This window comes from Python bivittatus, unplaced genomic scaffold, assembly GCF_059951505.1.
Source record: "Python bivittatus isolate LINGU-HERP-01145 unplaced genomic scaffold, Pbiv_v1 ctg000790_np1212, whole genome shotgun sequence".
Taxonomy (NCBI): Eukaryota; Metazoa; Chordata; class Lepidosauria; order Squamata; family Pythonidae; genus Python; species Python bivittatus.
In genome coordinates, this window is record NW_028277110.1 from 2,683,715 (window position 1) to 2,697,086 (window position 13,372).

General features: G+C 40.2%; 1 protein-coding gene across 5 annotated transcripts in view; it reads right to left on the reverse strand.

Moving 5' to 3' along the window:
• Window positions 1–13,372, reverse strand: part of AMMECR1 (AMMECR nuclear protein 1) — an 87,174-nt gene that overhangs the window by 22,992 nt on the left and 50,810 nt on the right. For all 5 annotated transcript variants that reach the window (XM_088129238.1, XM_088129235.1, XM_088129236.1 and 2 more), the window contains one exon: window positions 1,031–1,145. In XM_088129238.1, coding sequence (XP_087985364.1) covers window positions 1,031–1,145 — 115 coding nt within the window. The remainder of the gene's footprint in view (window positions 1–1,030; window positions 1,146–13,372) is intronic.

Below are 13,372 nucleotides of genomic sequence, written 5' to 3' on the forward strand. Positions count from 1 at the left end.
GGGCACTCTTCTCGCCTTCTGCAATTCTGACTACTTTTGCTCAACTGACCTTCTCTGAGGCCACTTACAAGCTTATAAATGAACGCAAATCACTATAGACGCATCCGTTTTGAAACCAGCTTGGCATGAAAATGTTAAATGTTCACATACTTGGAAACCTCCATAGCTCTGTTCTAGAGCTTACCTGATGGAGATCAAGGCAGAATGCTGGAATTTGAGTGGCACTTTGGGATGGTCACATGCCATTATTGTTGAAAGCAAAAACTTTCCTGAAAATTACTCAGATACCCACTGTAAACTATTCGTTGGCAGGAACTGTTTTTGAGAATTTCTCCTGCTCTGCAAGTTTTTCAAACTTGCAAAGTGTCAAGTAGGGTTTTTAATAAAAAGTGCATATGTGCGTGCTGCCATGCTCAAAACAGAGATGAAAATAGGAGGGATAATGAGATTGCTATGTGGTTCTTATTGTGCACCATCTTGTCAGTTTCAGCCAAGCTAAGTTTATCTTAAAGCTTAACTTAACAGTTAAGCCTGTGTTCATGGGGAAAAAAATTATTCCACATATCATAAAACAGCTGATAGGTGAGAGGGCTAGGCTAGAATCTTTATTTTCCTTTTCCTCGTTAAGCAAAAAGTTTTGTTTTTTTTAATACAGATAAATGTTCCACTTTATATTGCCTGCCTGCAGTCTATCATGAACATGACTTCACCACTGAAAATTCATTTTTCACCGGGACAGTAAATTCAGCAGATGGGAGAAAGTAATGAATAAGGGCGGCCAGCGGGAAAATCAAAATGTTCATGGGATACAGAGGGCAAATCCAGTGTTGGAAATTAATGGTCTGGCTATTCTGGAGATCATTTTCACTGGACCAAGGAGAGGGTCTGAGACACCCCCTTGCTTTTTCACACTCTTGCAGTACAAAACAGACCCTAATTGCAAACAAGGTTCCGAAACATTTCTAGGCTAGCTTTTTAAGAATGGAGAAGTGTCACTCCATGAAATACACAAAGAACAGAGATTCCTTACCTCCCAATCCAAATAATCACAGACATCTTCAAAATTAGTAAGCAGAGACACTGAGCAGAAAAGCCGTGGCAGTTCATCCCTCGTCATTGGGGGAAATCTGCTATCTTTAAGGGCACTGAGGAGAAAGAACACATCACACAACAAACAAAGAAAACAGAGGGATATTGAAATCTCTTGCCATGAAGCAAAATGACATTCTCAATTGTTAGCAGAAGACTTCTGATCAAAGTTGGTTTTCTCCCAAATACTATTATTACACCTGAACCCTACTTTTCTGCCAAAGTGTTCTAAACTTTGTCTATGGTCTTCCCTACCTACCATTCCTCCCGGTTAATCCTCACAAGAACCCGGTGATGGGCAACAGACTGACAGGTGAGGTTTGATTTCAGGTCACCCTCAGCTGATTGAGTCTAAACCTGGCTGTAACTGTCCTACTCTGAAACTCCACTGATGCAAAAATCAAACATTCTGACGTTCAGAGAGTTCATCACCAAACCTACCTTGATGAAAGAGAAAACCCATGTTCACAAGCCAGTCAACCTATCAACAGACCAGCTGTATAAGAGGACATGCTGCTGGACAAATCAATACTATGCCCCACAGATAGGACATGGAAAAAAAATTAAAAAGAGGGTCACGTAGCAGCTTTCATTGTTGACCAAAACACAAGTCTAAAATGTTTTGAAACATCTTGATGTAATCAACATGAGTATCTCAAGGATAAGTTAGTTATGTACAATGTAAGAATGAAACACTGCTCATTTCTAGATGTAAACAATACATATTTCAAAGCTCAGCAAGCTGCATTTAAAAAAAAAAAAACCAAAACTACAGCAGGCAGCTAAAATTTGCAGGAAGTGTGGGTCATGTAGCTCAATCCCTTATAAGATAAGGCCCTCTGGGTAAACATAAAAATGGAGGAAATTATGAACTTGAGATAATCCTCAAGTGAATCGTATCCTTATTAGAGAAACTAACTTGGTAATATAATAAAAATTGAAGTGCAGAATTGTATATGCATAAAAAGTAGATACAATGGTTGATGCAATCAGTACATGGGAGAAATATTTAAGAAACATGGAAGCATAACATTTTGAGAGAGAAGGAAGCTCAAACAAAAACTGAGAAAATCTGCAGATCCAGTTTATTTCTAGAAAGAACTTTCTCTTGAAAATTGTGACGCTGATTATTCAAGGACTCCACAGTTCAACCCTGAGCTACATATATTCTCTTCTATTGGTACTGATTATTCAGCTATTTGCTGAATGTTTAATGCTTGTGGAATATTCACAGAACATCTGATATCTAGTCATGGATTCATTCCATGATGGAACTCCAGGAGGTGCTGATTTTCCATTTGCTGCTCAGTTATGCAAGAACAGCAAGGCTGCAACACCTTTCAAGCATACCTACCTGACAGTTTGACCGGTGGTATGCAATGCATTTTGCATTGGACAGTTGATATCTTGCCGAAAGCAAAATGATTGACAGATGCCAGTAAATAAGAGTCAAATCTCTAATTTTTTTTAAAAATCATGATCAAAATTCTAATATGTATCATGGCGAACTCTGAATATTTACTTCAGCTCTTATTCTCTTCTCATTCATAAGAAAGCATGGGATGGATAACAAGTTTTCTGTACAGCAACTCTCCTTCACAACTGGAACCAAACAAAGGGAATACTCTAACCCAACCAATTGCTTGTTTGAAAATATAGGAGACAAAATACAATGTAAGGGAGTTGTCACCCAAGTGGTCCTGTTTCGTTCAATCATACTCCTTCTTCTCATTCTTTAATTTTCCCTGTAATCTAAATACATATATGCACGTCTCCAGTTCAGCTATGATGGAAGATCAAAGATTGTGGAAATTACATCAATCACATTCAAAATGACTGGAAGGGCCTACATGAAGATCATAAAGTAAATTAAAAATACTGGTTACTGGCTCTTTTAGACAGAAATTATTTCATGGACTGAACAGTGAATGTTTTAGTAGACTGTTATTTATATCATTGATATCATTTCTGTAATGATGTCTTTGCACAAATAATGCTATTCTAGTCATTATGCAAATGATGTAAAATATTGCAAATAACACCATTAATATCATTTGCATCATGACATCACCAGGGATGATGAAGTCTACAATTTCATGGACAGTCAAGAATCACATCCCCAGCTGGTCTGTTAAATTAAGGTTTCACTATATACTGAATTATTCTGGAAGACTCACCGATATTTGCAGATATCCACATTCTTTTGAATTATATATATTTTGCAAATTAACCAGCTGACAGTGGAAATGGATACTGTCCCTCTTATCACAGCCAAAAAATTGATACTCTAATGTGGAAGGATATCTCTTTTTCATGAATTACACCAGTATCTGAAGAACTTCCCTTTCCTTCTGTATTTGAGCAAGCATTTTACAGCCAGAAGTCCCAACTGGAGGTCTCTTTAGAGGTTTGCACCACACACACAGTGTTTCAATTGTGGCAGATAAAAAATGCCTGAATAAAGAAATGCATACCTACATGCAAAGCACATGTTGCAGCAGTAGACACCAGAGGCAGGTAAGTTCTCTAGACATTTACCAACCACTCCTTTGCTTTCCATCATTGAAGAACAGCTTCCTTGACAGTGAGGCAGCAACCTCATTGATCTGACGACCCCTGGATCAACTCAGGGTTCTGTCCAAGAAGGATGTGGCATCGAGCCATTGGCTATCTCATGCAATGTTGACTAGACAGGCTGAAATGGGCAATGTAGCCATTACTGAACAGGCATCTCTAAAGGGGCTTCCATTTGGGTTGAGCCAGTTCATGGGTAAGGGTTGGAAGAACCAAGTTCTTACATTTGGGAGGATGAGCACAGCGTGTTTTGAGGCACAGAAGACAACTGCTATGTGAACACTTCCACACATCCTGTTGTGGATCTCACTAATAACAGCAATAATATATATTAATAATAGCAACAACCCTAATAAGGGTTTATAGTCTGTGGAATAAACTGACATAAATTTTAATATTTTAATTGTCTAACATGAATGAATTTGTACGTAAAACCATTTTGATTGTTATCTGAGAGTTTTAAGTGATTTCCCCCTCCAGCCTGTTTCTATATAAAATAAAATTAAAATGGAAAGAAGCAGGGAAACAGGAGACCAGCAGGCAGATGTTTGGCAAACCCACGGGTTTGTTTGGGAAGATGAAGAGAGTTTCACTTCTACTTTTACGCTTCTATCTTGGGAAGGCAAGCTTAATTACAGAGGAACCTATGTTTATTAATTTATTTGGATCATTATTATGACTGATGTACCACAGAATAGAGAGTAAAGCTACTGTGTACTTTCTTCTTTAGAGACGGTGCTTGTATTTCCCCTGAAAATGCAGCACGTGCTCTGGGACGTAACAGCTCTAACACAGTAACCAGCTTAAAAAGCATCCCCGATAAGCTTGTTTTCCAGTAATTTTTTAATCTTGGATTTCTACAGACCCCAATGTATGCTACTGCCACTCATTTTTGTTCCTCCCACCTGATTTTCTTTCTCTTTTCAGTCAGCCACGTAGACAGTGAAATACAAACCAGAGTCAGTCAATTTGTTGCATGATTTTTTTTTTTTAATGTGAATAACTTTTCTCACTTATACACTTACTCAATTTTTCTAAGGCCGATCAAAATTGCCCCCATGAAAGAATATTTCCAAAATGTCTGTAGGAAACAAGAATTGTTTCTTGGTGTTTTATGAGCATTATTTCCTTTTCCTCCCTCTCTCTTTCACATGTGACTGTACAAGGTAATATTTTTAGGATGTGACCATATGAACCATCAACATTCCTTCTAGCTACCGGTTACACACTGGCTTGCTAGTTTGCACAACAATGCCAAAACAAAGGGACACTGTGCCCTACTTCTACAGTGTAGAACAGCAATTAAGCAACATTTTTTAAGAACTGCGATACAAATAACCTTCCTTAAAATAAGCGATTATTTGCCTGCTGGGAATCCCCAGTGATTCAGGGCATAAAAGCACTCGTGGTTTATGGAATGACAGAAAAAGGCCACGGATACAAATAGAAATGGAAAGCTGGGAACACTTTTCAGGCATTATTCCTGAAATTAAAGAAATGTGTTGCATCGAGGCAGGGCAAACTGAAAACAGGTAGAACCAAAACAGAAGATTATGAAATGGTTGGGTTTGGTTTGGTTTGGTTTTCCCCACCCAGATGGCTTTATGGGACTGGAGGTGTCAGCTTGCTCCAGGGAGAATCCCATTCTGCAGATCTGCTATGAAACCCCCGTTCCAAGTCAAATTCGGAAGCTACAGCTTGCTGGAACATAGTTACAGGAGCGCTATGCCCTGTAACATCCATGCTTTGTGAACTGCACCGCTTACCAGTTGGCTTCCAGGTGCAATTCAAGGTGTTGGCAGTCACCTTTAAAGTCCTACAGGGCATAGGCCCTAGTTATTTGAGCGACTAGCTGTCACCTGAAATGTCTGCATGTCCTGTAAAATCTGTCAGAGTCCACTTGTTCTGGGGTCCCACCGATCAAACAGTATCATCGAGTAAGATCCAGAAAGTAGGCCTTCGCTGTCACTGCACCAGCCCTCTGGAACAGCATCTCACCTCATATGACCCCACCTTACCAGCCCTTAAAGCAGCACTAAAAATATGATCCTTCCCCAGGCCTTGGGGTGGGAGAGAATTTGGATATTGCACCCTCCAGGTGATGCTATCAATGGAGCGTTAATGTTGATTTTCTAACTGTTATATATGTCAAGCTGCCCAGAGTTGCTTGGAATCAGGTAGCTTAGAAATGCAATGACGGCCACTGGCGTGCAGATGTAAAATAGCCGTGGCATCTGACCAACTGGGGCCAGGACAATTTTGTTTCTCCAAAGGTAGCAAAATTCTGCTTTGTTTGTAAAGCTCGCTGTGGTTTGATTGCACTGCTGATGCAGAGCCACCTCTTATTTTTGGTCGTATCTGATATTCATCTTGCGGTCTACTTGTCGAGTTCTGGTCGTTGACAGTAATACAGCATTTTTGGTGTCGCAACAGCTGTGCCCGCATTCCCATAAAAATGCCAGCGATGTTAGAAGCAGCAACCACAGACTCAGGGAAGTCGGGGGAAAAAACACTGTCTGAGCAAAAGACGTAGGTTGATGGAACTTTGCCTCAGTTTGGAGGAGGAAAAGCTGATTTTTTTTTTCAGTTTGACAAACGTACAGGAAATATAAAGAACATGAACAGCACCAATTTCGGAAGATAAGGGAAGTCCTTGGGACAGGTTGTCTTGTCTCAATGAAACTGATCAAGCCCACCTAAGGGCAAAGCAATGACAGCCTGATAAAGCATTTCCAAGGCAAGGAAAAAGAACACCATTGTCTGAAGAAACTGAACATTAAAGGGACCTTTCCTCCTCACATGGAGCATTAAAGGGGCAGAAGAAAGAGTTACCCTAGCACAGCATGGTGTTTATATTTGCCACACTATCCCAAAAGGAACAGGAAAATCAGCTGCACCCCAATAGTTGCACTTTTTTCCAGGAAAGCAAAGTGGCTGTATTGCACATACACAGCTATGTGAGCAAAAGCAATGTGACTGCTTTAATGAGGAAGAGAGAGGTTCTTCATTATGTGCTCCTGGGCACTGCAGAGCTCCTATTGTGCAGCCCTATTTACACTGCATTTTATGGAATACCTTGTCATCTAATAGAAACCAGGAAATGAGCCTTTTCTGTTGGGTCTGCCCGCTGGCACAGCATCACCCTGGAGATTTGTATGAACCCACCCTAACTGCCTTTACACGAAACTTAAAAACTTTAGGGTTAGTGTGTGGCTGGGCCCCTTTAAGTCAAGGGATGGGGTGAGTGTTTTCTGGATTTTCTCCTTCCAGCAAACTGCTGCTTTTATATGATACTGTATTTACCTGTTTTTCATTGTGGAGCTACCCAGAATAATTCTGGAGTAGAGTGGCCTAGGAATTTGATGATCAAACGAATAAATGTTTGATATGTATGAATAGTGTCCAGAGGGCTAACGCTGATGACAGCTTAAAAAATAAATAGAATGAACTGTTTAGACTAATCTTGCCTAATCTAGTGCACTCCAGATGTGCTAGACTGTTACTCCCGTCATCCATGGCAAGAATGGCCAGTGGTTACACTGACTAGGAGTGACAGGCATCGATTAGTGAAAATGTAAGCTCCAAATATTTATATTGTTGCCTGATTAAAGTAAAAATGTTTGGCTATATGGTTAAACTGATCATTAGATTTCCATGTTGTGTCATGCCATCATCCATGGCTTGTTTACATATCTCAATAAGCCATGAGCAAACAAACCACATTTTGATATAACACTGATGTCCAGGTTCAAGCCAAAGTACCCAAGATTTTATCTGGGTAATTAGACTGTGGAATGATATTTGATGGATGACTGGAACAAACTCTTGGAATATTGTTTTGAAAACAGCAAGGGGATAGGTAAGCATAATACAGACCTTTGTGCTCCTAAGCTGAAGCCTTTTTTTATTATTCATTTGGTGGCTGGCAAAGACCACAGTTCTATAATAGTCTACTGCAGATTTATGCTGGGTACAGAAGGAGAGATTCAACTTTTCTGTCCAGCCCAAAGCCCCTTGCAATTCTTGGTTGTCTTGCATCCAAGAACTAAGCTCTTAGATTTTCTGGATCAGTGAAGGTCAGTTAGATGCTGCAACCTGATGAGTCACAATATATATACCTGTTGATTATGCATCATCTTTCGTCAAAGACCAGGAAAAAAAATTGCTACAGGAAAAACACTAGAGATCTGCTGCACCAGGAAAATACACTTCTGAGTTAAGGAGCCAACAGCATTCCCATGCCCGCTCCAAAGAACCTCATCACAGTCTATCAGCATCTCCTTAAGAGCTACCACAGGCTCCCAAGAACAACACAACTCATACCCCTCCAAAGTGTGAGTTTGTGGCTTCTGGAGCAAAGCAATCCCTAGAAAAATTCCTCCACCTTGTTTCTCTGTCCTACTAGTTTTTCCGTGAGGCGTGTCTTTGAAAATCAAAACAAATTTAAGCCTTGACGGTTTCCTAGCTCCTAATCTTCAACTTTCCATCCAACCTGTTTCTGCTATTTATAACAGTCCGACAATTGCTAAAATACCTGTATATGTCTGAGATGGAGTGCTAAAAAGCTACACTGGCAACAAATGAAAAGAACTAAATCGAGATAATGATTGCCTTAAAATGATTTTCAGTGAGGCTGGTTAGGTTAGCACAAGCGGTTCCTCCTTTGTTTTTAAATTCTCGAAATAGAATTGTCCTCCTTAGAGGCTACAAATACCCAGGTAGGCATCTATATGGTGTGAACCATCTGAAGTTTTCATTTAAAAAACTCCTTTCAAATATAGAGATGGGGATCTTTGTTTTAAAGATTGCTAAACTGAGCTGCCAAATTTGAAAATTAACTGGCTAAATGATAAAAGAGCCGAATACTGAAAGATAAATGAAACTAAATTAATCTTCCCTTTCAAAGTCCTCACTCTCCTCAATCTATTTTTCTGGTGGCAATTATTGTAATTTTTATGCAAAACAGTAGACTTGTAAGAGTCAAATAAATAACAGAATGACCTCAGCCATGAAAATAATATGCAAATGATTTGCCAAACCATTGAGCATACTTCCAGTAATACACCGTTCTTAATTCAAGATAGGCTGCCGAAAAATTGCAAACCAAGCCAGTTCTTCATCACCATTTTGGAATCTTTCCCCCACAAAATCAATCAACAAAGCCTGAGATGACTGCTCTCTCAATCTCTTCAAGCAAAAGGAAGCTACCTGAGTAAGAAACAAGAATTAGTTAAAAAAAAAAAAATCAGAAGGAAGCATCTTAGCAGCTTTGCCCAATTCCCTCCCAGCCAGGACCAGAAAACCTGAGCTGCACACTTCTGAGATGTAAAAAAGGAAATGACAAAATACTTCAGTCCTGCTGCTTGAAAGCTACACAGTGATGCCCATTTAGTCACCACAAATCAAACTTGACTTGAGAGTGTCTTCGCCTATTCCACCAAATAAGCACCAATATATGTGACATGGAAACCTAGGATGGCATGGAATCTCCAACTATGTTAAGACCAGTACCAAGTGAGATGACCTCTCCTACCATGAAATCTGCTAGATCAGCCAGGGAGGCCCTTCTGAAGATGTCCCTGATCCCAGAAGGTCATCTCTGTGGGACCTCAGAGAAGGTCCTCTCTTTTGTAGCTAGGAATGCTCTCCCAAGGAAATATGACTGACTCTCTCTGCTTTTCTCCCAGGATTCAGGAAAACAACAAAACCCTATCTCTTCCAACAAGCTTTTAATGATTTACTGATTTCAATTATACTGATTTTAATGTCCCCTTTAATTTTAATTGTACTGTTTTTATTTTTGTTTTCTATCCAGTACTTTTTGTTGCTCTAAGCCATGCTATAGCAAGACTATTACATGGACAAAGAGGGATACAAATTTAATAAGAAATAATCCCTGGCTTCTAAGTAGTATCCAAGCCCTGGAAAGGCAGAGAAAGGCTTCCTATTTATTTCCCGTGGGAACATTTCAGCTTTGAATTCACCTGAAAGCACTTCAGCTGCAACCTTCAATGACCTTCGGCTACACCTGCACTAGCAGGAAAGCTTGTAAACTTCATGATAGCCATCTCAGTGCAAACACTGGAGATGTCAAAATGTGGGTTAAAAACTCCCAATGTTCTGCTTCTTCACTGGAAGGCAACTACAAGTATTATTTTTGTTCATTTAGGACTATTAAAAGTGTAGACTACCTTTGCATTTCTGAGGTGACCAGCCTTAAATATATCAAATAACCTCCACAAAGTCCCACTGTTACTGCATTGTGCAGAGATCTCACAGCCACACTCATTCACAAAGGAATCCATGTGAATTTCTGGAGGGATCATACAAATGAACCTAACCACAGATCAATAATGAAAATGATGGTTTCACTAGAAGGCTCATTTGATGCTTCATAAACAGGCTAATGCCTCCATGTCCTGTTACAGCAGCCTCCCGAAAAGAAAAGAAAAGAGAAAGCCAAGGGACATTCAAAGGGTCAGATCCACGAGTCATATAATTGATGAAAACGTTTAAATGTTCTCTTTTGGTTCAACTTTTCTATTCAGACATAAACATCTTCCTCCCCATCCCCAAATAAGGCTGAAGGTCACTAACCTTTCGTTGTGCATGCCTCAGCCTGCAAACCTATCATTCTATTACCTGCAGATGGAGCCAAAAGGAATAGGTTGCTTCTACCTCTTTTGACTAGAAGACAAAAGCTTAGACTAATTCTGTATTTTTTCCTCTCTCATTTTTTCCCCCTACTTCATGGTCAAGAGATTTTTTTTCCAGATCACAAGTTATTTGATGCATTCAACAATGTTATACAAAGAGAGGTCCATGAGTGGTATGTTTTTCTACCACTCATATTGTAGCTTCTAGAAAACCTTCTATCCCTTACAAATGACCATGGCTATTGTGAAAACTGAATGGTCTGTCAAATCTACTAGACAGCACTTTTGATGTAAGTAGCCAGAAACCTCCTTTTCACAGCAAATGGTGTATTTTATGAGATTTGAAACTCACTGGGAGATCCTGGTCTCTGCCTACCTCAGTTCAGAGCACCGCTGTAAGCATAAAATGAGGAAAACGTTAACGATGTTCTCTAGAACTCATTGGTGTTCTTCCTCTTTTGGAACTTCTTTGTGGTTTAGTGGAGAACTAATTCTCGTGATCGGTAGATGCAAAGAATATAGCTATAGACACATCTGTGAGAGAGATTCTACCCTCCCATCAACAGAACAGAAGGTTACAAGAGGTTTAAACCATTTCCCTTTTAAAAATAAAACCTATAGATTTATAATGAGAAGAGCAGAGGAACATCACTCCACTTTCATGACACAGTAAGGTCACAGCACGCCTTATGGATTCATAGTTAACAGCAGACATTTCAGCAACACACGCGCTCATAACATTAGAGTGAATTTATTTATAAATCATAATGAAGCTTTTGGCAACAAGAGGAGGGAGGCATTTGTTAATTATCCCCAAAATGTGTTCTGAATATAACAGAACCAAAGGCAGTCAATGTTGCATTTCAGTGTTTAATTTTAGATATGTAGTTAAAAAAACAACACCCTAAACAACAATCATAAAAACACCCCCAAGAAGCTAAAGATGGCACATCACAAAGGAGTTGTGTTGGCAATGCAATGGAGCTTTCACAAATAACTAATTTGGATTAGCGGGCAGCAGGGTAGAGGGTGGGGTGCGGGTGGTGGTGAGTTACCTAATGAGTATCCATGATAACCAAACACAGACGGCTAAAAACTATGGTTTGGACCTCTGGCCATTTTGTAACAGAGATAAGCAGCCCAGTATTTGTGCTTATGAAATGTCTTCCTTGCCCCCAACGGGATGCCAATACAGTCACAACAGCTTTGCTATGAATTAGGATACTATCAATTGGGGACTTCTGAGAATAAAACTGACTGGAGTTTGGCTCAACAAGCAGTTGGACACCGTGGCGTTTTAGGAACCCATTCTTTCTATTTCAGCTCACACAGCACGCCGAGTGATTTGCTATAGTCTTTCAAACAACCAGCAACTGGCTCAGTTTACTCACTGTACTAAGCCGTGAAATGCAAACTACCCTAAGCTATATCCAGGGGGAGGAGAAATAGGAGTAATACTAGTAGTGGTAGTAATGCGCACCCAATTGTGAATTAGCTAAGAATTTTAAATGGGACAGTAATATTGAGCTGATAGATACAACTAATTAATCCCAATATCCTGAATGATTAAAACAGGGTTATTTTAATTCTTTTGAAAATGTAAACATTAAAAGTGCAGGAGAAAAGCACCATCTGAAACTTTGCACACCTTTGCCAAAAACGTATTACAAACCTTTAAAAACAACTGTTGAGGTCCACATCAACAGCACTGGCTTGGGCAAGTTAAAGTGCTGGATTCTCTTGGGAAAGGAGAAGGACAAACCCGTTTTCAAGGGCACTGCTTGCTAGAACACATGTCTGCCCATGCCCAAATTAAAAAAAAGAAAAGTTTGCTTTTTTCTTTTGAACGTTGATTTCCTGTGTGGAAATTTAAGCGATCAAGTATTCCAACCAAATCCTGTCCGATAATCAAGATTTCTGTAGCTGGAATACTGAGTTTAAATATTTTGACACCGGTTGAATAACGATGGGACGGAGCGACTCCCTTGTTTTGCTTTTAACTGCCAAACAGGGAATGTCCAACATGGCATTAGCATGAAAGGACGGCTGTGATTCTGTGACAGGACCAAGAATAGAAGTCACGCGTCTGGACTTCCCAGCTCTGCTGGGTTGGGATGTTTTTTGGTTGCTACTCCACACCCGTTCCCTTTTATAACATAAGCTTTGAAAAATACACTGCTTGAAATAGTTAATGGTGAGCAGTTGAAATCCTCTTCCCAAAAGACACATTATGTTTAACGCCAGTTTCATTTTCAGGTTTAACAACAATCCATTTGCAGTTCCCTCTGAGAGGAAATGAATATCGCCAAATACTGAGCAACTCTCAAAAAGTGGTCAAAGACAAAGCAGGTGACTGAGCCCTCAAACCTGGTTCTAGCCCTGCCTAAGTTTTTCAACCGATGGTGTCTCTCGAGAACGTGTTAGGAGCCACTCCGAGTCTGAGATGTTAATTTTAAACCGAAGGCAGCTCAGCTTGGTCTCCCTACCTGCAACCCTTTCTTTACACATAGATGTATCAGTGATCAGAGTGCCTGGCTTCCCTGAGAAAGGGACTGATGCTGCCAGCAACAGAAACTCAAAATGAGCCAGGGTTTACACCAGGAGTAAGCAGCTTTTTTGGCCCGGGAATGTTTGGAGTTTTGAAAACGTATGATGGGTGCCATCACAAAACAGCTGCCTTAAGAGACTATCCCCTGGCTTTTTCTCAAGTCAGGTGGCTCTTGATGCTTAGCAAGCATCACAGGAAGCTTCTGGGGGCCTCCCATCCATCCTGACCTTACCTGGAACTTGGAGCCAAGGGAAATTAATTCAGTATCTGAGTTCTTTGGGTCAACAAAGGAGCAGAGCGGCTGGCCAAAGCCCTTCCAATGAAATGTTGGGGACCTTCTGGGTAAGAAGGAATCTCCCAGGCTCTCTGGCTCTTCCTCAGCTTGCTCCACTGCTTCTGAGTTCCAACCAGGAGTAAAGGCCTTTCTGGACTTCAGGATGTTTCCCTTACCCTGGTCCTTTCCTGCAACAAGTTCAGAGAAGACTGGCTTAAATGTAAAGTCTCC